Raw genomic sequence first — 24,127 nt, 5'->3', positions numbered from 1 at the left:
CATCAGCAGTTTCGGAGAGGAAGTTGCAAGTGTTTACGGACGGACTGACGACGCGCCATCGCAGAAGCTCCCTGGAACTTCATTCCAGGTGAGCTAAAAAAATTAATTCTTGTATCCGAATCCGGATCTTCACCAAAATCGAATCCATTCGTCCTCGTCACATACGCTACCTCTCCGCCAAGTTCCGTCCGAATCTGTCCACACGTTTTTGAGATATCGTGCTTACAAAGAAACAAACAGACAAACAGGGGTGAAAATAAAACCCCTGCCCACCTTTGGTCCACCTTTGGTGGCAGAGGTGATCATAAACCAAAAGTTCCATCGTCACTATAAGAGGCACAACAGGGTCAGTAATACCTCCACGTCAAAAACCTGTAACGTAACAGCAAATAATCACATTCACCATTTACCACTCACCATTAACGGGTCCCTTCACTTGTATATCGAAAACTTCCATCACAACAGAGAAACTTAACGTAGATAAAGTTTGGCAACAACTTTTGTCCCACCAACTTTGTTATGGCTGTGTTATATTGCTCTTTTCTTTGTACAACGAGGCATACCTTTGCCTTTTACTACCTAGAAAGAGTTTGGTGTGACATATTTAATTCTGACGTCAGTTTGTCTCAGGTATTTTAAAACGAGTGGATTACGTGACCACCTGCTAATTGTATAACATGGCAATACCTGCTCACAGGTGGGTGATAAGGTCGTCCTATCGACTACAACCTATGGACCTGAAGACACCGAGGTTAATGAGGTGGAAGGAATTGTTAATACATTCACACTTTCACTGAAAAACAATTTGGCCAAATCACACACAGGTGAGCAGCAAATGATGATTATGATGATGGTGGTGGTGATGATGATGGTGGTGATGATGATGGTGGTGATGATGATATTAGTGATGATGATGATGGTGGTGGTGATGATGATGATGGTGGTGATGATGATATTAGTGATGATGATGATGATGACAGTGGTGATGATGGTGCTAACAATGATGATGGTGGTGATGATGGTGCTAACAATGATGACGGTGGTGATGATGACGGTGGTGATGATGATGATGATGATGATGATGATGATGGTGGTGGTGGTGGTGGTGATGATGATGATGGTGGTAATGATGATGATATTAGTGATGATGATGATGACAGTGGTGATGATGGTGATGACAATGGTCATGATGATGGTGATAACAATGATGGTAGTGATAATGATGATATGAGTAATGATGATGATGGTGATAACAACTCTCCCTACCTCTTCCACCTCTTCCACATCTTACCCTACCTGACACTACTCACTGGGACTGACACAATCTGTCAATTTCCCAACCTGGATCTCAGTCAACGGAGCATCTTCTCTTCTGGACTTGGTTATGACTAACTTCCCTGAAAATGTCTGCTGCTCTTCTGCTCCAATCGGCTCATCTGATCATGTGCTTGTTAAAGTGGACATCTCTCTGACCATTCTCAGGGAGCCTGCTCAGCGTCGGCGAGTCTGGCATTTCACTCAGGCCAACTGGCACGGTCTTCAAGCAGCCATCAATCATCTGGGCTGGTCAACCATCTCTACCACCTCTGACATCAACTCATCCTGGGAATTCTTCCAAAGTAAATTGCTCTCTCTCATGCACAGATTTATCCCATCTCGTCTTCAGTTGTCATACCCTTCCTCCCGTCCATGGTACACGGAACCTTGTGGTGAGGCTGTTGCCCAGAAACAACTTGCCTTCGTCTCCTGGAAAGCTAATCCAACGGAAGGAAATCTCATTTGCTTTCACAAAGCCCGAAACAAGTGTGTGTCCACCCTCAGGAGAGCCAGGAAACAATATCTCTCCGCTCTCAAGACCGAACTCTCCTATCTGTCTCCCTCTTCCAAATCCTGGTGGCGTCTGGTCAAATCTGTTTCCGGTGTTTGTTCCCCCTCCATCCCCTCCCTTACCTCAAACGGCTACACAGCTGACTCCGCACGTGAAAAAGCTGAATGCCTCAACTCTGTGTTTGCCTCTAAATCTTGTGTCCCAAACCCATCCCTCTCTGTACCCACCGTACCCAGTCGTACCCAGCTGCTCCTGGACTCCGTGTCCTTTCCTCCTGACAAGGTGGAAAAGTTTCTGTCAACCCTCGACTCTGATTCTGCAACTGGACCTGACGGCATCACGCATCAGCCCACGGGTCCTAAAATCCTGTTCTTCCGCTCTTTCACTCCCTCTCTCTGTTCTCTTCACCCTCTCTTTTGCTCAAGGTCAACTGCCATCTGCTTGGAAATCAGCCAACATCACCGCTTTGCACAAAAAAGGTGCAAAAACAGATCCTAGCAACTACAGACAAATCAGCCTTCTCCCAATTATCAGCAAAGTCATGGAATCCATCATTGCTTCGGATATGAAATCTTTCCTCTTCTCCAATGGCTTGATCTCTGATCATCAATTTGGTTTCAGACCAGGTCACTCTACTCTGGACATGCTGCTTCTGCTGTCTCAACAATGGATGGAGGTCCTCAATGCCAAACAGGAAATTAGAGCTGTCTCCCTTGACATATCACGTGCCTTCGATACGGTCTGGCACCCCGCTCTGCTCACCAAACTCTCCTCCTTTGGTATCCATGGAAATCTCCACGCATGGCTGGCGGACTTGCTCTCTCGTCGTAGTCAACGTGTGGCCCTGAATGGGTTTCTCTCATCTCCTCTTCCTGTTCAGGCTGGAGTTCCCCAAGGCAGTGTTCTGGGCCCTGTGCTTTTTCTGGTCTTCATCAATGATCTCTCTGACTCTCTTGAAAATCCTCTCTATCTCTTTGCTGATGACTCCACTCTCTGCCGCTCCATTCCTCATCCCTCAGATCGGCAGTCTGCAGCCTCCTCACTCTCTGCAGACCTGGACAAAATCACAGACTGGGCAAACAAGTGGAACATGTCTTTCAATCCTGACAAATCTCACACTCTTACGATGTCTCTCCGAAAAGACCGACTGGACAACCCTCCCATCTACTTTCTGAATAATCCTCTCCAAGAAGTTCTGTCACTCAAGCTTTTGGGTCTCACTATCTGTGTGATGTGATCTTTCCTGGGAAAACCACATTTCCAAGCTGGCCTCCAAAGCCAGTCGCCGACTGGGCATCCTCCGTCGTGCGAAGTCCTTCCTTGGCACACCTGAGCTCCTCACCACATACAAGGCTTTCATCCGCAGCTCAATGGAATACTGCTCTCCCCTCTGGGCTGGTGCTCCTGCCTCACACCTAGCCCGTCTTCACGCTGTTGAAACCAAAGCGTTCAGAATCATTGGAATCTCCCGCGATGACGCTATCTCCGAGGGCCTTTCACTTACTCACCGCAGGCAGGTTGGTGGTCTTTCCGTCTTCTACCGACTCCTCTCCGGCCTTGCTCCCCCAGCTCTCTCTGGGCCCTGTCCCCCAAATATTCCTGCAGGTCGCACAAGATCTGCCTGCAACCCTCTTATGGTTAAACTGCCAAAATCAAGACTCTCTGCTCACATTCACTCCTTCATTCCTCTTTTCTCCCGCCTCTGGAACAAACTCGCTCACTCTCTTCAATCCCACTCCTCCCTCCAGGTCTTTAAAACGGCTGTTCACCACCATCTCCTGTCTTCCCCAATCCAAAACCTTGATCTTTTCTACCCCCGCTAATTTCACCCGAAATCCACTTTTTTGAGGTGGCTTTTGTCTTCTTTCCTGGAAGTCCTTGGTGTCCTTCCGTTTTATACCTATCCTGCCTCCCCCCAGGCCCTCTCCCCCCCACACATCTCCCGATGTCCCTGCTCTCAAATATTGTGTTTGTGTGCTTCCTCCCCTTCTCTCCCCATCTTGTCGACCACTCCCCTTTTTATATACTTTGTTTGCTTGTTTGTTTGATAAATGTTAGCTCTTTCACGAGCCTCGACTCTGTATACAAAAAAAACAAAAAACAATGATGATAGTGATTATGATTATATTAGTAATGATGATGATAGTGATAATGATGATATTAGTAATGATGGCGGTGATGCTAACAATGATGATATTAGTAATGATGATGGTGATAACAATGATGATAGTGATAATGATGATATTAGTAATGATGGTATGATGATGCTGATACCAATGATGATAGTGATGATGATGACATTAGTAATGATGGTGATGGTGATAATGATCATGATAGTGATAATGATGATATTAGTAATGATGATGGTGGTGATGATAACAATGATGATATTCGTAATGATGATGATCGTGATAATGATGATATTAGTGATGCTGATGATGATGATGGTGATAGCAATGATGATAGTGATAATGCTGATATTAGTAATGCTGATGATAACAATGATGATAGTGATAATGATGATATTAGTAATGGTGGTATGATGATGCTGATAACAATGATAGTGATAATGATGATATTAGTAATGATGATAATGGTTGTAATGATGATAGTGATAATTATGATAGTAGTAATGATGGTATGATGATGGCGATAGCAATGATGATAGTGATAATGATGATATTCGTAATGATGCTGATAACAATGATGATAGTGATAATGATGATATTAGTAATGATGATGGTGATGATGATAACAATGATGATATTAGTAATGATGATTATGGTGATAACAATGATGATAGTGATAATGATGATATTAGTAATGATGGTATGATGATGCTGATAACAATGATGATAGTAATAATGATGCTATTTGTAATGATGGTATGATGATGCTGATAACAATGATGATAGTGATAATGATATTAGTAATGATTATGCTGGTGATAATGATGATAGTGATACTGATGATATTAGTAATGGTGATGATGGTGATAACAATGATGATAGTGATAGTGATGATATTAGTAATGATGATGATGATGATAACAATTATGATAGTGCTGATGATGATATTAGTAATGATGATGATGATGATAATAATTATGATAGTGATGATGATGATATTAGTGATGCTAATGATGGTGGTGATGATGGTGATACCAATGATGATAGTGATAATGATATTAGTAATGATGATGGTGGTGATAACAATGATGATAGTGATAATGATAATATTAGTAATGATGATGATGATGGCGATGATGATGGTGATGATAATGGTGATAACAATGATGATGGTGATAATGATATTAGTAATGATGATGATGATGGTGAAGATGATGGTGATAACAATGATGATAGTGATAATGATGATATTAGTTATGCTGATGATGGTGGTGATGATGGTGATGACGATGGTCATGATGATGGTGATAACAATGATGATAGTGATAATGATATTCGTTATAATGATGATGATGATGATGGTGATGGCGATGGTCATGATGATGGTGACAAGGCCAAAAAATATATATTGCTGGTCTCTGGTCAGACCAATGTTCCAGAATTGATGCGGCGATGCGGTTTTTTTCCTTTTTTGAAAAGCATGGATTGCACATATAGAGGTTTTTTGTGTCCTCGTGCCTTATGGCCCTCATCTTCTGTGGCGCCGCCGTCCAGAGACAAATTAAAGACAGCCAATGGGACTGGTAGGCCTTTTTGTAAATAATAAACACAAGCTTAAGTTATTTTAAAATGTGTTTATTCTGAAAATTATTAAGTTCTTCAAGCATATTATAGACTGCCATTTCGTTGTCGAGATCGCCTCGCCGTACCGTCAAACATTCCAATGCGTCCATCGCATCAACACTGCGCATGCGCAAATGGTCTAACAGGCCGATGGTCTCCCACGATCTCTTCTCCCAGTCCACCAGATTATCACAGACACTTACAACTTCATGACAAACGAGATAGGATCCAGTCCGAACTAACGAGACCACCCGCAGCTCTCTAGGCCTTCTGGTTGCTTCACACGAAGCCGACAAAGAACGTCTTCGTTTCAATAAATGACAATATCCAGCCGATAGAGGCCTTGCATCGCGTGAGCGTCGTCCATGGCAAACAGTTCCGGCCGCCATCTTGGGTGGCATAAACAACATGGCGGGAAAGCTGTCGTTTGATCAAACGGACCTGTCAGTTTACGCCTGTAGCTTGCCCGTTGAGGCGTTTTCGCGGTATTGCGAGAAACTGAGGCTGTCATCTGCCTGTGGACCCATGTGGACCCACAAGTACGCCACACACACTCCACAGTCCACACACACTCCACACGTACGCCACACACACTCCACAGTCCACACACACTCCACAAGTACGCCACACGTACACAAGTACGCCACAAGTATGCCACACGTATGCCACACACACTCCACACATACGCCACACATACGCCACACGTACACCATAAGTACGCCACACGTACGCCACACGTACGCCACATGTACGCCACACGTATGCCACACGTACGCCACACACACGCCATACACACACCACACACACTCCACACGTACGCCACAAGTACGCCACACGTACGCCACACGTATGCCACACGTATGCCACACGTATGCCACACACACTCCACACATATGCCACACACTCCACACGTACGCCACAAGTACGCCACACACACTCCACAAAGTATGCCACACGTACGCCACACACACTCCACATGTACGCCACACACACTCCACAAGTACGCCACACACACTCCACACGTACGCCACACACACTCCACAAGTACGCCACACGTACGCTACACACACTCCACACGTACGCCACTGTTGGAGATATTTTCCCTACAGTAGTATGTAATATATGAACCAAGAAATTCAATGTCCATCAATTTGTCAGAAGAAAGTCACAAATTTAATTCCCGAGGAGGATAACACTTTCTGTCTTCAAAAATACACAGCAAGAAACAATTACCCTTATTAAACCAAGAAGAGCAAGATACAATTCACAAAAACACACAAGGAAGGTTTACAACAAATCTTAGATCAAAGTCCAGGGTGAAAATCCTGGTACAGTAGGGATGTACATCAAAGGAAACATCATAAGGATACAGTAACATGCACAGTATACAGTCAACATACAGTGTAACCATACAGAATCGACCAGCCAAGTGAAACATCCTAAGTACAACATTTACAGCATTACAAACCTAGTGGAAATCCTAAAGTACAACAAACCAACATCTTACAAACCCAGTGATAATCCTGGTTATTTGGTCATTCGTTCTGATTTTTAAACCATTTCAAGTGGGAGGAGCAAGAGGAGGGGGGGAGGAGTGAGGAGAGGGGAGGGGAGCAGTAGGATTGGTTGGGCAAAGTTTGGGTGGGAGGGGACAAGTGGAGGGGGAGGAGCGAAGAGAGGGGCGGAGAGCAATAGGATTGGTTGGGCAAAGCTTGGGTGGGAGGGAGTAGGTGTCGAGGATGAGGTTGCCTCCTGCTGATAGTGGGTTTGCATCCCAAATTCTTTCTGCTTTCCCATTGTCTCCTGCAAAACACCTGGAGCCCTGTCTCTAATCCCTTCAAAAACACCTGAAGGTCATTCTCAGTGAAATGGATATGTCTTTTACTCATTTTAAAAGATCACTTACTTTATTTCAAAGCACATTTTAAAACAATATTAACCTTAGTCACAACCAAATAATTACAGCGCCTCCATTATTAAACTATACCAAAATGATTTACCATTCTGTGGGTTTATCTGTAATTCATTCATTGTTCGATGCAAGGGTGAGTATACAATGTTGCAAATTAACACACTAGTAACATGAGTTTTAATAAGTCATGTTTAAGACTTGTAATTAAATAAGAAAAGTCCTTATTTAATAAATAGGTATTTACTTCACAATTTGCCGCACTAAAACCCATCTAAAACTCAGAAGTTAAAGAAAAGGCGTCCGCTGACTCTGTTTCTACAACGGTCAGCGGAGGGAGGATTATTTCAGCGCAGAGGGGATTATTTTTTCTCCATTGTTTCAACTCTACAATAATTACCAAGTACAATGTTTACCTTCGACTTCGTATTGAGTCGATTATAAAGCAATTCAGTGGATGCTAATTACTCCAGGCAGCTGGTCAGACATGGTTTATCAGCTACTAGTTTTGCCATTATTTAATATATTTACTAAGAAGACAATATCTTTTCTCACATTATTTTCCAACCAAACATCCCATCTGTATTACATATTCCCTTTTACTTTTTCTTGAGCTTGATTCTGGGCAGTGTCGGAGATAACGTACCAACTGGAGGAAATCCCAAATAGACATGGGAAGAAATAAAAAAACACCTGCAGACTAGGAATGCAGGGTTGAGGCTCATAAAAGTTGCCTGCTTTATAAATTTACACTTCCATAATACTTCTCTGGTCCTGTATCCAGGACCACAACATAGGAGTGTTCAATTTAGTCATCTCAGTCACAGGTTGACCCTGTTTTGAGGAACAATCATTCAGAATTTTAACCCTGCTTTCACAAATAATTCCTGTTCCCTTTTTTCCTTTAAATTTTTCCAAATTCACCTGAGGATCCCTGTCCAATGGTTCTCCACGGACATACCTTCTTGTAGCCCGGGCAGATTTTTTAACAGGTGAATAAAGGTCTCCAACGTAGGCCATTTGCTTAGCCCATCGTCTGGCAGTATCCCTTATTTGTGATAGCAGCTCGTCCAATTGTACTTTCGGTTTCCATGTCAGGAACCATCTAAATAGTGAGGGGAAGTATGAGAGTGTAACATCAAATGGAATCAATACAGATCAATCATGCACATCTCTCGGAAAGTCTTATTGTGACTTGGAGGTTTGGGAGATGTAGTTGCAAAGAATTTAGCAGTGAAGCATTTCGTAACTAGTGCCGGTATGCATTTGATAAGGCACAATACAATCAAAATCACAAAAAGAACGGTGCAAATGAATTTCAGTATAGAAGCACCCAAGCCTCCAAAGGTACTGACTAGCCAAGATGTGATTCCCCATGTGTCTTTAAAGTAATTATGCAATTTTGCCCCTTCGTTCTTGATTTTTTTGTCAAATCAGTAATACGTTCAGAGTTGTCTGGAATATAGGTACAGCATTCTGAGCCAATGATGGCACTAGTTCCGCCTTTTTCAGAAAGCAACATATCTAAAGCCATTCTATTTTGCATAACAATGGTTCTCATTGCTACCATTTCAGTATTTACTTCCATTTCAACTTCAGCAGTTTCATTGGCAAGCCGTTCTATGCTAGATGCCAATCTTATCAACTCCTGTCCTAATGTAATTGTCCCATACTGGGGAATACGTAGCGACCCAGCCCCATCTCCTATTTAGACGGCTCTACGTCCTCTTACATTTAACCACCCCAGAGCCTGTTTTCCCACACACTGGATCAAGCAAATCATTTAAAAAACATAGAATTAACACATTATAACTGACAATGTAATCAATATCCGGATTATGTCCAACCTTATAACAATTTACATTGGTTCACAAGTTCCCCTAGAACATTTGAAAGATTATATTTCATGTGTAACACCCGAACAAAACATATTAAATCAGAGGTGTACATGTTTCCAGTATAACCAAAGTGCATATGAATGTATTCAATAAATCTTCAAAATTATATTTCCCTTTTCCCTCACAAAAATACCCAAAATTCAATCACCCAGAAATCTCAAATATCATGTATTTCATCACATTTGCACAATCATGTGGTCCTCTCAACAGAAGGTGAGAAGGAAATCAATCTTACTGTAATTTTAAATAATTCGTCTTCTTTCTTCAACCTTACTTTCATATTTTACTTCCAAAATGTCTCGTGTAATTCACAGGTGCTCAACCAAGCATCAGCAAAATCTTTTTGCAAATCAAATCAAAGCAAGAATCAAAATTAACCATTTATGTGTTCTTATCATAATTATCACAGATCTCCTTCGTATCAATCTTCCAACAAAAAAAAAAAATGTCTGAAACACATAATTATATGATTCACATTACTTTCAGCACATAATTCCTTGAAATCATCATTACCTCTCCTTTTTTGTTGTTTATTTTATAACAAATAAACAAAAAATAATAATAATAATACAATGGGCCTCAATTTTCCCATCCTTAACAATTTTCTTTCACATTCATCATTTTACAAATCTGTTGCCAAGATCTATATTTTCCTCCTCTCCTTTTTTATTAATATCAACCATTTTCTCTCGCCATGGAATAGTCCGTTATTCATATAAATAATCATAAGAGTTCTGTAGAACATCTTCATTTTTTAAAACTTAGCCAATTATTTGAACATGTTTTCCCAAAAAAAAAAAAAAAGTCACATTCTTTGTATATTGTCAACATTGTTCATCGTTTTAGTATTTTTCCTTCCTTTGAAAGATTTACCATTACATCTCGTTTATATCCTTAATTATAACAATATCATAACATATCTATTGTAATAAAACATACAGTACACTAATGATTGACCATTTTCATAACCCCTTGTTTTGTAAGGTCCATGCCATCACTAGATCGTAATTTTAACCATGCTTCTTCACTTGTAATGCTTGCATGCTTGTAACATGCTTGAAACTATGCTGGTACATGCTTGTAACTCACTTGTAACTTGTAACCCAAATATTTTCCATTCACTAAATAAAATGAATTTTATGACTTTTCTCATTATTCAAAGTTTACAAAATGTCCCAAATCTGTATATTATTTCATACTGTGGTTACATTAAACCATATATATGTTCATATCTTAATCCAATTAGAAAATTGTCAATTTACCCCTAGTATATGTCTGTACCCACATATGTCTGTATATTTTACAAAATCCAACTACCGTTAAACTGAAAAAGTGTTTTGCTGGACTCATGCAAGATCCCTCACAAATTTTGCATCTTCCCAAAGACATAACTTCCATTTCCTTTGAAATTTGTGACCACAAACCTTTCGTACTTACACAACATAATAATAATACGTAGTCTTTATCAATTTTGACAATTTTCTGTACTATTATTTTCCCATATCAGGGTGGGTGTCATTTTTTAAAGTCTGCTAATCAATATTTGCCTATTAATTTTAGAACCACACACAATGTTAACATTTAGACCAACGTTTTTTGTCCCACAATATATTATTCAGTGTTTTCCCATCTGGTCTATCATTATTAACATTTCCAGCTCCCTTTTACCTTCCTTGGTCCATTCTCCCCAAAATTTTACCCCAAGATTAATAGCAGATATTTTCATATGCCAGATAACAACAACAACAACAACATGTATTTTAAGGCCATTTTCCCTGCTAGCGTGGGGGTTAGCCTTGCAGTCCCCATGACAATCTTCTCCATTTTGCCCTATTTTCTGCATCTCTCCTTGTTAACCCCCTTTGCCCACATTTCTTCTTCCACCATCTTTAGTGAAGTCTTTCTTGGTCTTCCTCATCCATCCTTTACTTCAATCTACATTCATTTCCATCACTCTTCTCAACCAGTCACTTTTATCCTTCCTAAATGCATGATCAAACCATCTCAACCTGTTCCTCTTCACAGCATCAACCACAGGCTCTATTCCCATCATCTTTCGCAATTCATCATTTGTCTTTCTCTCTCTCAACGATACTCCGCACATCCACCGAATCATTCGCATTTCCACCCTTTCCAGCCTTATTTGCACACACACACACACACACCCTCACACATGCAGCATACACCTTTCCCTTCAGACATCTTGTGACTTCCATGTGAGAGTCAAGTTATAATTAAATTTCATGCGACTTTCATAGCGTTCTCATTAACTGGGAAATCAATTGTTCCGAAAATTGTCTTTCAGTTCCCCATGATGCCCCCCCTAAACACACGTGTTATTCCAATACAGGGTCTTTTAATTTTAATTTTCCACAATTTCCAATTCAAATTTATTCTCTTCCTTCCTATGAAATCTTTTGTGAGAATTTTATGGAAAGTCACTTCTTTTTCCCAAATTTACTGTAAGTTCTCCAACGATCATGTCCGACCTTGAACATTCCACGAATCCTGCAACAAATTTTCTCATACACACTCACATTAGATCCATTTCACATATCTGTTCATGAAATTTCATAAATGATCACACAAGTAATGATCACATTGTAATGACCTCTAAACATTCCTAAACCAATAAGCTAGCCTGGCGATGCCAAATACCCCACACTTCTGTCATCTTAGAAGTCGCTGTTTGCTTTAGACAAATATTTATCAAAGCCTTCAGTTTAATACCTCAAATTTTCCATTCCTTCCCTCCCTGATCCTTAGATGTAGGGATGGGTTCCTTTTTTTAGGATCATGTTGCAATTGTTGCATAGAGCATTATTTTCCCAAACAGTGTGAACATTAAACTACACCATTACCTCTGACATCCCATAATTAACCTGAGCTTGCCTTATAATCCCATAAAACTCTTTGTTGCTTTAACATCCAACTGAAAATTCTCATTTAATAGCAATTCTATTAATCCCTACCATAATTGAAATAAACAATGTCACAACGTCAACAAAGATATGCAACATCTTGGTTGGTCAACGTCTTTACACTCATTTTGCTTGGCTGTCTGTACTGTTGTTTCATAGTAACCTCTAGCTATGAAATAACACTTTTTACAATTAGACCCATCAAAATTTTCCAATAATCGTCAATTATTCATCTTCATCCATTTTTCAACAAAACTTGATGTGGAAAAAAAACATGGAGGTTTCATCAGTACTATATTCTTTTTAAAAAAAACAATTTTGTTTAAGTTCTGTGCTTTATTAGTGACACAGAAAGATTAATATTATAACGTCCCATTAGATACGAGTGAAATCATGTGATCCCCATTTCTTATTTCTTTCAACTTCCATTTGTCCAAGATTCCTATATGACTCTCCGAAAGTAAGTGTAGCCATGAAGTCTTGGAGGCATAAAAACCCGACTTTGAAACCCTAAATCAACGAGCACCCAACAACCACTCCGCCATATTTTGCCTCATTATGTCCGTAAGTCTTCAGATATATTTCCCCTAGGTAACCACTGTCACACCAACACCGAAAATATAATTTCATCTCATAGCGATTTTATATTAAAATAAATAGTATGTCATTTCTCTTGAAGCAATCCAGCCACAAACATTATTTGGAAGTCTTTTGCTGTCAGAACACAATTTCTCTGCTGTCAAAGGCCAAAACCCAGCCTCGGTGACTTCTCAGCCAATTGTCACTTCCTCTGGACAAAAACAAACATCTTCTATATTTATCCCATTAAAATCCCATTACAATCCCATATATTGTCACCCTTTGCATTGTTGAAAGCAATCAATTCCATAACTCAATCTCACCTCACACCCTTACATCCCGTCACAACTCCAACTCATTCTTCAAGTCACAACCCAGAGTGATTTGAGAACTACACCCAGAGTTCCATACTATACCCAGTTTCAGAGAGTAAACAATTATATACTTTTTCATTATTTTACCATTTAACTTGTTCAAAGAACGTTCATTTCGCAAAATCGAACCAACCACAACCCTCGCCATTAATTTCTATTGTAAGCGTGCCGAATCAATAAGTATCAATTTTTCTATGAGCCTCGACCAGAGGGTGGTTGCCACTCACAAACACTCGTCGCTAGCTGTTCCATTGTCTGTTAATTCCACTCTGCTGGCTCAATGATGGGCATAGACAAAATTTGGAAGACAGATTTTGGTGCTCAACAAAGATAATCGGAACATGGGTTTAGCCCATCATTTTGACAGCATTCCAATTCATTATATATACTTTCACCTTTCAATAAAAATATATGTACCAACCAAATCTGTTTTCCTGAGCCTGGACCTGCATATGTACCAAAAATATATATATATACCAACCAAATCTGTTTTCTTGAGCCTGGACCTGCATACAAGCCACCTGTTCCTTCAAGGCACATAAAACATGCAGGAATTTACACGAACAACATCGTATCTCTCCCATTTCAAAAATTATGTCCGCAATTTTGCCTGTTCGTTAAATTCCCATCATTTGTCATGCAATAATCCTAGATATTTGATTTTGAACAAAAGGTCCCCATGCAAATCACACAGAAAAGCTGGCATCTTTTGGGACATTTCTGAGTCGTCACTCAGAATGTCTGCCAGATCAAAAATACTCGGCCATTTCTGTTAGTGATGTCACCTTTTTGCATCCTTTTGTCATAAATAAATTCATTCATATGAAGGTCAGCTTCAACCCCAATCCGAGTGAATGTTAGTTGTCAGCCTGTCTGTAAAACAACAAAAGCATTTTACATTCACACCCAAGGTACACGCAGCCTAATTTTAACAGGTGCACCTGTCTACCTGAGCAAATGTCACGCACACCTGCAAACACAATAGTTTCACCCATATCTCTGACACACCATACCATTTCAAAGCACACTCTGCCACACACCAAAACTCACTCTTGATACTTCAAGACATGCACACAATCGTTTGAGCTCATGAAAAAATACAGGGCACTCTTGATACTTCAAGACATGCACATAACAACGAACAAGTGTTCACCACCACTTAAGTGAGTGAAGACAGTTGGAACCACCGCTTACAAAATGCGGACACCCATGGAACATCACCACTCTTTCTGCAGAAGAGTGCGTGACTGTTCAGCACCACCGCTACAAAATGCGGACATCCGTGTTTTATCTAGTCAAATCTAGTGGCCAAACCCACATTGACAAAAACACTCCTGGGGTATTTCACGCGATCAGCCGTCTGGTATACCCACGAACCATATAACCAACCAAATAACCAATTAAACTAAAACACACCAACAACCAATTAAACAATAACACACCACACTGCAAATTTATGCAAGAACAGACAGACAGATGAGGCAAATAGTTAACACAATACACCACCCTATGACCATAATACCATAATACTCGGGAATCAAATCTGTAATCAGTTCGTTAAAATGCGTTACCAGCGACAAGGGGAAGCGGAGAGTACAGCTTTGTGCTCAAGTCTTTATTTCCCCAGGTCGTCCTAGATTAGCAAGAGGTCACGGTCGCCATCTTGTTGGAGATATTTTCCCTACAGTAGTATGTAATATATGAACCAAGAAATTCAATGTCCATCAACTTGTCAGAGGAAAGTCACAAATTTAATTCCCGAGGAGGATAACACTTTCTGTCTTCAAAAATACACAGCAAGAAACAATTACCCTTATTAAACCAAGAAGAGCAAGATACAATTCACAAAAACACACAAGGAAGGTTTACAACAAATCTTAGATCAAAGTCCAGGGTGAAAATCCTGGTACAGTAGGGATGTACATCAAAGGAAACATCATAAGGATACAGTAGCATGCACAGTATACAGTCAACATACAGTGTAACCATACAGAATCGACCAGCCAAGTGAAACATCCTAAGTACAACATTTACAGCATTACAAACCTAGTGGAAATCCTAAAGTACAACAAACCAACATCTTACAAACCCACTGATAATCCTGGTTATTTGGTCATTCGTTCTGATTTTTAAACCATTTCAAGTGGGAGGAGCAAGAGGAGGGGGGGAGGAGTGAGGAGAGGGGAGGGGAGGAGTAGGATTGGTTGGGCAAAGTTTGGGTGGGAGGGGACAAGTGGAGGGGGAGGAGCGAAGAGAGGGGCGGAGAGCAATAGGATTGGTTGGGCAAAGCTTGGGTGGGAGGGAGTAGGTGTCGAGGATGAGGTTGTCTCCTGCTGATAGTGGGTTTGCATCCCAAATTCTTTCTGCTTTCCCATTGTCTCCTGCAAAACACCTGGAGCCCTGTCTCTAATCCCTTCAAAAACACCTGAAGGTCATTCTCAGTGAAATGGATATGTCTTTTACTCATTTTAAAAGATCACTTACTTTATTTCAAAGCACATTTTAAAACAATATTAACCTTAGTCACAACCAAATAATTACAGCGCCTCCATTATTAAACTATACCAAAATGATTTACCATTCTGTGGGTTTATCTGTAATTCATTCATTGTTCGATGCAAGGGTGAGTATACAATGTTGCAAATTAACACACTAGTAACATGAGTTTTAATAAGTCATGTTTAAGACTTGTAATTAAATAAGAAAAGTCCTTATTTAATAAATAGGTATTTACTTCACAATTTGCCGCACTAAAACCCATCTAAAACTCAGAAGTTAAAGAAAAGGCGTCCGCTGACTCTGTTTCTACAACGGTCAGCGGAGGGAGGATTATTTCAGCGCAGAGGGGATTATTTTTTCTCCATTGTTTCAACTCTACAATAATTACCAAGTACAATGTTTACCTTCGACTTCGTATTGAGTCGATTATAAAGCAATTCAGTGGATGCTAATTACTCCAGGCAGCTGGTCAGACATGGTTTATCAGCTACTCGTTTTGCCATTATTTAATTTATTTACTAAGAAGACAATATCTTTTCTCACATTATTTTCCAACCAAACATCCCATCTGTATTACATATTCCCTTTTACTTTTTCTTGAGCTTGATTCTGGGCAGTGTCGGAGATAACGTGCCAACTGGAGGAAATCCCAAATAGACATGGGAAGAAATACAAAAACACCTGCAGACTAGGAATGCAGGGTTGAGGCTCATAAAAGTTGCTTGCTTTATAAATTTACACTTCCACACCACAAACACTCCACACGTACACCACAAGTATGCCACACACACTCCACAAGTACGCCACACACACTCCATAAGTACGAGACACACACTCCACAAGTACGCCACACACACTCCACAAGTACGCCACACACGCTCCACAAGTATGCCACACACACTCCACACATATGCCACAAGTACGCCACACACACTCCACAAGTACGCCACACGTATGCCACACACACTCCACACGTACGCCACAAGTACGCCACACACACTCCACAAGTACGCCACACACACTCTACACGTATGCCAAAAGTATGCCACACACACCCCACAAGTACGCCACACGTACACCACACACACTCCACAAGTACGCCACACACACTCCACAAGTACGCCACACACACCCCACAAGTACGCCACACACACCCCACAAGTACGCCACACACACTCCACAAGTACGCCACACACACTCCACAAGTACGCCACACACACCCCACAGGTACGCCACATGTACGCCACACACACGCCACAAGTACGCCACACACTCCACAAGTACGCCACACGTACGCTACACACACTCCACAAGTACGCCACACGTACGCCATACGCACTCCACATGTACGCAACAAGTACGCCACACACACTCCACACGTACGCCACACACACTCCACAAGTACGCCACACACATTCCACATGTACGCCACACACACTCCACATGTACGCCACACGTATGCCATATGCACTCCACATGTACGTAACAAGTACGCCACACACACTCCACGCGTACGCCACACGTATGCCATACGCACTCCACATGTACGTAACCAAATGCCTAATCCTGCTTTTCGCTTTGCGAGTGTTACGGATCCCGGATTTAGGTGAATTACTATTCATGTCATTGCTTATTAATGTTTATTCTATTAAAGGTTGTTGTGGTTAAATGGTTAGAGAGGCTCCGGATAACAGGAGACCGGAAACGGGATAGTGAACCGGAAGAAAAAAGGAGAGACACGAGGTCCGGGGGAAGGCGGCCATCTTCTGCTCATCGCCCAGCTCCGACGCGAGCGGTGTCGATATTGAGCAGCGTGGGGAACGCTGCGTTTGAAAGCCCGTCTGGCGAGAGGAGTTACCTGCGCGGGGTAATTACCGGTTACACGTCAAGTTGCCGTGCGTTCGTGCACAGAACCAAGCGTCCGGCACAGTTCGCCTCAACGTCTACAAGGACGCGTACGGGTCACACCTTGGGCCTCGCGCGCTTTGCGAGCCGCGCTTTGCTTTGCCCGCTTTGCTTGGCAAGGAGGTGTGCGCTGCAGCAGCTGTTCCCGGTACGCGACGTGCATGTTTGGAGCACGTCAGCCAGGGGTTCGTTCAACCGCCCGTGTGCGGAGAAGTCGACCTTCACCTTGGTCCCAGAGACATTGTGAGGGACAGTGACCATTGAGGGGTCGTGAGTGGGGAAAGGGGGGAAATATATAAGATGGCCATCTTAGTAATATTGCGGATTGATTGTTGATTGTTGTTGATGGATTGAGAATATATTATTAATTAATCCGGATCCTTGGTGTGGGGTTGCTTATTGACCTGAATTGTTTGTGTCTTTCATATTTATTGCATTACGAACGCGTATAAATCGGAGATCTTTCTGGCGGGGTCCTCCCACGGTCCGGGGGTCACCAAGACCAGGTAGTTACCGGGAGGACCATGTAACAGAATTGGGGGCTCGTCCAATTGAATTCCGGGATCTAAAATTGTATAACATAATAAAATAAAAATTTTTATTAATTAAAATTAATTAATTAATTATTAATTGGTAAATTTTTGAGAAATTGTGGTAAAGTCTTGGGTGAAGGTTAACAGGTGTTAACGATAGTCACCATGGCGTTTGTTGCACAGAACTTTGCGGTAACACCTAGTGAGGCACAGTTCCGAGCGTTACTAAAAGCGGACCTCTTGAAATTGGCCAAACATTTTAACTTGGAGGTCCGAACTAATTTGAGGAAGGCAGAGTTGCAGACCACGGTGATACAATCTATGGTGGGATTAGGAACATGGGACGAGTTAGCCTGGCAGTGGCTACCCGAAGAACCAGAAGACGTTGAGATCCGGAAACTGGAGTTGCAATTACGGAGCCAGGAACGGATCAAAGAAGAAGAAAGGAAAGCAGCAAAGGAAAGAGCAGAAGAGGAAAGGAAAGCAGAAGAGAGGAGAGAAGAGAAACAAGCAGAGGAAAGGAGAGTGGAACGAGAACTCCAGGAAAGGTTAGAAAGGATGAAAACGGAGGAAAGGAAAGCAGAAGAGAGGAGAGAAGAGAAACAAGCAGAGGAAAGGAGAGTGGAACGAGAACTCCAGGAAAGGTTAGAAGAAGAAGAAAGGAAAGCAGAAAAGGAAAGAGCAGAAGAAGAAAGGAAAGCAGAAGAGAGGAGAGAAGAGAAACAAGCAGAGGAAAGGAGAGTGGAACGAGAACTCCAGGAAAGGTTAGAAGGGAGAAAAGCAGAGGAGAGGAGAGCTGCCAGGGAACTCGAAGCAGAGGAGAGAAAAGCCGAAAGGGAGTTGAAGGAACGTGATCTGGCGCTTCAGCAAGAAATTAAATTCAAGGAGCTGGATTTAATGAGAGAACGGGGAGAGGTACCACCCTTGCTGACGGGGTCGACACCTAGCCAGAACACCTGGGAGGTGGGCAGACATGTGAGGCTGGTTCCACCCTTCAGTGATAAGGAAGTCACTCAATTTTTTCCACACTTTGAGAAAGTGGCTCGACAGTTAAACTGGCTGGAGGAGGCCTGGACCATACTAGTGCAAAGTGTGCTGGTGGGTAAAGCTCAAGAGATTTATTCGGCGCTACCAATGGACCAATGTGCAGATTATGAGGTATTGAAGAAGCACATCCTCAAAGCCTATGAGTTGGTTCCTGAAGCTTACCGGCAAAAATTCAGGAATGCCAGGAAGAGGGAGAGTGAGACCCATGTGGAGTTTGCCAGAGTGAAAGAAAACATGTTTGATCGGTGGTGTGAGTCGAAAGGAGTCGGGAACGACTTCGAAGCATTGCGTGACCTGATGCTGGTGGAGGAATTTCAACAGTGTGTCCACGAGGACATCAAAGTGTACCTGCAGGAAAAGAAAGTACCAAAGTTGTGGGACGCAGCCACCATGGCAGATGATTATGCCTTAACACACCGGATAGGGGTCCACACACCTAGCTCCTCGCCTAGACTTCAGCAGGGGAGTTATGGAACACCCGGTGCGGAGAACGACAATACATGGCGGCGGCCTCGAGAGGATTATGGGGACAACGCGGATACCCCAACTGTTCGAAATCAGAGGGCTACGGGCCCAAGACAAACTTATTTCCCGGGGGGCCCGAGGCAGACCACGAGGTTTTCCTCCGGGCCTACTTGCGCCTTTTGCAAAAAACCTGGACACTTGATGTCCAGTTGTTACCTCATGAAAAGGGACAACCCAGAGCGGAGTCCGACTATTACAACTCCGAATGCGATGGCTAGCGTAAGAAATCGCCCACAGAAGAGTTACCAACCATTTATTTATGAGGGGTTTGTCTCACTCGAGGGAGACTTGACTAACCCAAGACCTGTTAGGGTATTGAGGGACACAGGAGCCCATCAATCCTTAATGCTTGAAGGCATTTTGCCATTGTCAAAGAGTACCGCAACTGGTGATAGTGTTCGGTTACAAGGGATCGGTGGCTGTGTTAGTGCCCCACTTCATGTCATCCATTTGGAATCCGATTTGGTGTCAGGACCGGTCACCGTCGGTTTACAAGCCACGCTTCCTGTAGAGGGGGTATCTGTGATTATCGGGAATGATTTGGCCGGGGGGCAAATTTATGGTAACCCGAGGGTGGGTAAAGAGCCCCGCAGGGGAAATAACACCACCCCAGCTCGGGATGGCGACAAAAGTGCCAAGTTATTTGTAGGGGGACTGAACTTCAACACAGAGGAAGAAGTTCTGACCTCTGTCTTCAACAGATATGGGCCGCTGGTGGAAGTGCGGGTGGTAAAAGACAGGGAAACGCAACGGTCAAGAGGGTTCGGCTTTGTCACGTTTGCAAGCACAAACTAGAACGGGCACTCGGTAGAGCGCATACCTTCGCCGCAGCTACTGTTCTGTACTTGGCATGGGAGTGTAGGGAACAGAACAGTGAACAGTTTGGTGCTGATTTCATGCAAATCGGATAAGAATTGACCGAGTTATGACAAAAAACGCACATTTTGCAAGGTCGTGACCCCCCTGACCTTTGACCCCCAACCGCTAACAAGGGTAATGTCTTCACTGGGTCATGTCGTATATCACAAGATCGGGCATTGAATTCTGAACATTTTGGCATTAGTTGCATGCCAATTGGATAAAAATTGACCGCGCTATGGTAAAAATACGATTTTGACCTTTTCGTGACCTTGACCTTGACCTTTGACCCGATTGCTCCCAAAATCTAATCAAATGTGTCCCGTATAATAACCAATCATCCCACCAAATTTCATGCAATTCGGTTGAATACTTTTTGAGTTATGCGAATAACATACACACACACACACACACAGACATACAAACAAGCTAATAATGGTAAATACTTTAATAATTAAATGGTGTTCCTGTGGTATTTGAAATATCTTGGAACATCTTGCTGTGGTATTCCTGCTTCCAGAATACCAAGGGTGTGAACCTCTGAAAGTTTGATGAAGATAAGATTCGTTCACGCATCCAAGAGAAAGCACTCGGTAGAGCGCATACCTTCGCCGCAGCTATGGTAAAAATACGATTTTGACCTTTTCGTGACCTTGACCTTGACCTTTGACCCGATTGCTCCCAAAATCTAATCAAATGTGTCCCGTATAATAACCAATCATCCCACCAAATTTCATGCAATTCGGTTGAATACTTTTTGAGTTATGCGAATAACATACACACACACACACAGACATACAAATAAATACACAGCGATCAAAACATAACCTTCCGCTTTTGCGAAGGTAAAGACGCCAGGGAGGCAGAGAAGAATTGGAATGGTAAGGATTTGGAGGGTCGGACCATAACAGTAGGGAAGGCATTTCGTAGGCGTCGAGAGGTCTACAGAAGAGGACCACTTGGCAGTAGTTTTGGTGTTGGCAGCAGCCGATATTACTATGGAGGCTCCCAGAGTTACGGCATCTCCCGAAAGAATGATTGGCAGAGGACTGGCCGAGAAGGAGACCGCCAGTCAGGTGACTGCTGGGACAAGGGGTCCCACCGTAACTGTTAGGAGTCCGGAGAAGTTGAAGCACTCTATATACGGCGGAGCCGCCGAGCCTGGGCTCCTACACGGGCTAACCGTGAACGCCACGTTCTTAAAAGGCGTCCCGGTAGGGAACGTTCCTGCACGGACTAACCGTGAGCCCCACATTCCTTAAGGCGTCCATGTAGTGAGTACTCAGCTGGGCCTCCATCCAAGAGCAACTAGAAGTTGTTGACGCTTGGTCTAGAGGGAATTACCTTGGAATCTCTGGGGGGTTTTGGTGAAAGATTGGTGCTTTATTACCTTCGCAAAAGCGGAAGGTTATGTTTTGATCGCTGTGTATTTATTTGTATGTCTGTGTGTGTGTATGTTAATCGCATAACTCAAAAAGTATTCAACCGAATTGCATGAAATTTGGTGGGATGATTGGTTATTATACGGGACACATTTGATTAGATTTTGGGAAACAGATTTGCTCAAATTCTGACTATTTTTAACTCGATCGTATTTCACTCAAAGTTATGCGCGACTGAAGAAGAAGATGTCCATCCAGGACGTCATCACTATAACGCAATCTCCCGCGATCATTTCAACCTCAAAAAAAATTATAATTGCAGATTTGTCAAGAGATGAGGCATATTAACAAACGAATGAAACAGATTTGCTCAAATTCTGACTATTTTTAACTCGATCGTATTTCACTCAAAGTTATGAGCGACTGAAGAAGAGGATGTCCATCCAAGACGTCATCACTATAACGCGATCTCCCGCAATCATTTCAACCTCAAATGAAATTCAAATTGCAGATTTGTCAATCGGGGAGGCATATTAACAGACGAATGAAACAGATTTGCTCAAATTCTGATTTTTAAAAATCGATCGCATTTCACATTGAAGGAGCTGTGGCTCCCACGTCGATCGAAAGAATGGACGCGACAAAAAGCTTGAATTCATCTGAGCTGCTTTATTAGAATCAAACACTCAGGCACTCTGGGAAAAACGTTTTACGGTCGGCAATATATATCTATTCCGCCAGGGGGTTTGCCCAGGCCTGGCGCCAGGGGGCGTGGCCCCGCGGGCCGGCTGCGGCCTGGCAAGCCGAGGGCGAGCCTGACCGGGCGTCCCGACCGAGGCCTGGCAAGTCGAGCGCGGGCCTGCCCGGGCGTCCTGGACGAGCCCGGCCTGGTGATCGCTCCGCGTCCTTGATAGGTGCAAGGCGATTGTGTAACCCCAGCGGCAGCCGCTACACACGTCCCCCCAGAATCGACTTGCACCGGCAGGGTCAACTTGAGGGGGGTCCTGATGACCCGGCCGAAGCGACCCCTGGTGGGTCGTGGGAGGGGGTCCGGTGAGGTGGTGGGCGGTCGAGTGGGGGGCACCGTGGACGGGGGGCGGCCTCGCCGCGGCGGGAGGGCCACCCGTGGTGGGTGGTCGACGTCCACGTGCGCCGGCTTGAGGCGGTCCACTGCAATCCGGTCCGACCTGCCGCCGATGTCGATGACGAACGACTTGTCGTCCCGTCGCAGCACCCGGAAGGGCCCGTCGTACGGCGGCTGGAGTGGCCGCCGATGTGCGTCGTGACGCACAAAAACATACTCCGCGGTGCGGAGTGCTGGGGGGACGTAGGACTGGGGGTCACCGTGGTGGGATGTCGGCACGGGGGCAAACCGTCGGGCGGCCTCCTGGAGGTCCGAGCGCTGGCGAGCTGCGGACCAGGGGCTGGTAGCGTCGGGCACGAATTCGCCCGGGACGCGTAGCACCTGGCCATAGACCAGCTCGGCGGTGGATGCCTGGAGGTCCTCCTTGGGGGCCGTGCGAAGGCCCAAAAGGACCCACGGCAGCCGGTCGGCCCAACCGCCGTCTTGAAGGCCGGCCATGAGCGCGGCCTTCATGGAGCGGTGGAATCGCTCGCACAACCCGTTTGCTTGGGGGTGGTAGGCCGTAGTACGGTGGAGCTTGACCCCCAGGTTGCGGGCGACCGCGCCCCACAGCTCGGAGGTGAACTGTGGTCCGCGGTCTGACGAGATGTCCGCCGGTGCGCCGAAGCGGGCGACCCAGGTGGCGATGAAGGCCTGCGCCACGTCGGCGGTGGTGGTGGAGACGAGGGGAACGGCCTCCGGCCACCTGGTGGTCCTGTCCACCATGGTGAGCAGGTGTGTGAACCCTCGTGATGGGGGAAGGGGGCCCACCAGATCCACGTTGACGTGGTCGAAACGTCGTTCGGGCACGGTGAAAGGTGCCAGCGGGGCCTGGGTGTGTCGGTGGACCTTGGCCCGTTGGCAGGCGGTGCAGGCGCTGGTCCAATCGCGGACGTCCCGACGAAGGCCGTGCCAGACGAAACGCGCCGACACCAGCTTCTGGGAAGCTTTCCGGCCCGGGTGGGAAAGGCCGTGGAGGGAGGCGAAGATGCGG

The 24,127-nt window shown here is 43.9% G+C and overlaps 1 protein-coding gene across 1 annotated transcript in view; it reads left to right on the top strand.

Moving 5' to 3' along the window:
* The window catches only part of LOC137427450 (fibrocystin-L-like), a 186,226-nt gene that overhangs the window by 118,846 nt on the left and 43,253 nt on the right, over positions 1–24,127 (top strand). Inside the window, exon 14 of the mRNA XM_068116962.2 lies at positions 698–824. Within this exon, the coding sequence (XP_067973063.2) occupies positions 698–824 (127 nt within the window). The remainder of the gene's footprint in view (positions 1–697; positions 825–24,127) is intronic.

Source organism: Myxine glutinosa, chromosome 5, assembly GCF_964187855.1.
Source record: "Myxine glutinosa chromosome 5, kmMyxGlut1.1, whole genome shotgun sequence".
NCBI classification, from domain to species: domain Eukaryota; kingdom Metazoa; phylum Chordata; class Myxini; order Myxiniformes; family Myxinidae; genus Myxine; species Myxine glutinosa.
Note: the sequence above shows the minus strand (reverse complement) of the source record. Positions and strands in the feature narration are given on the sequence as shown.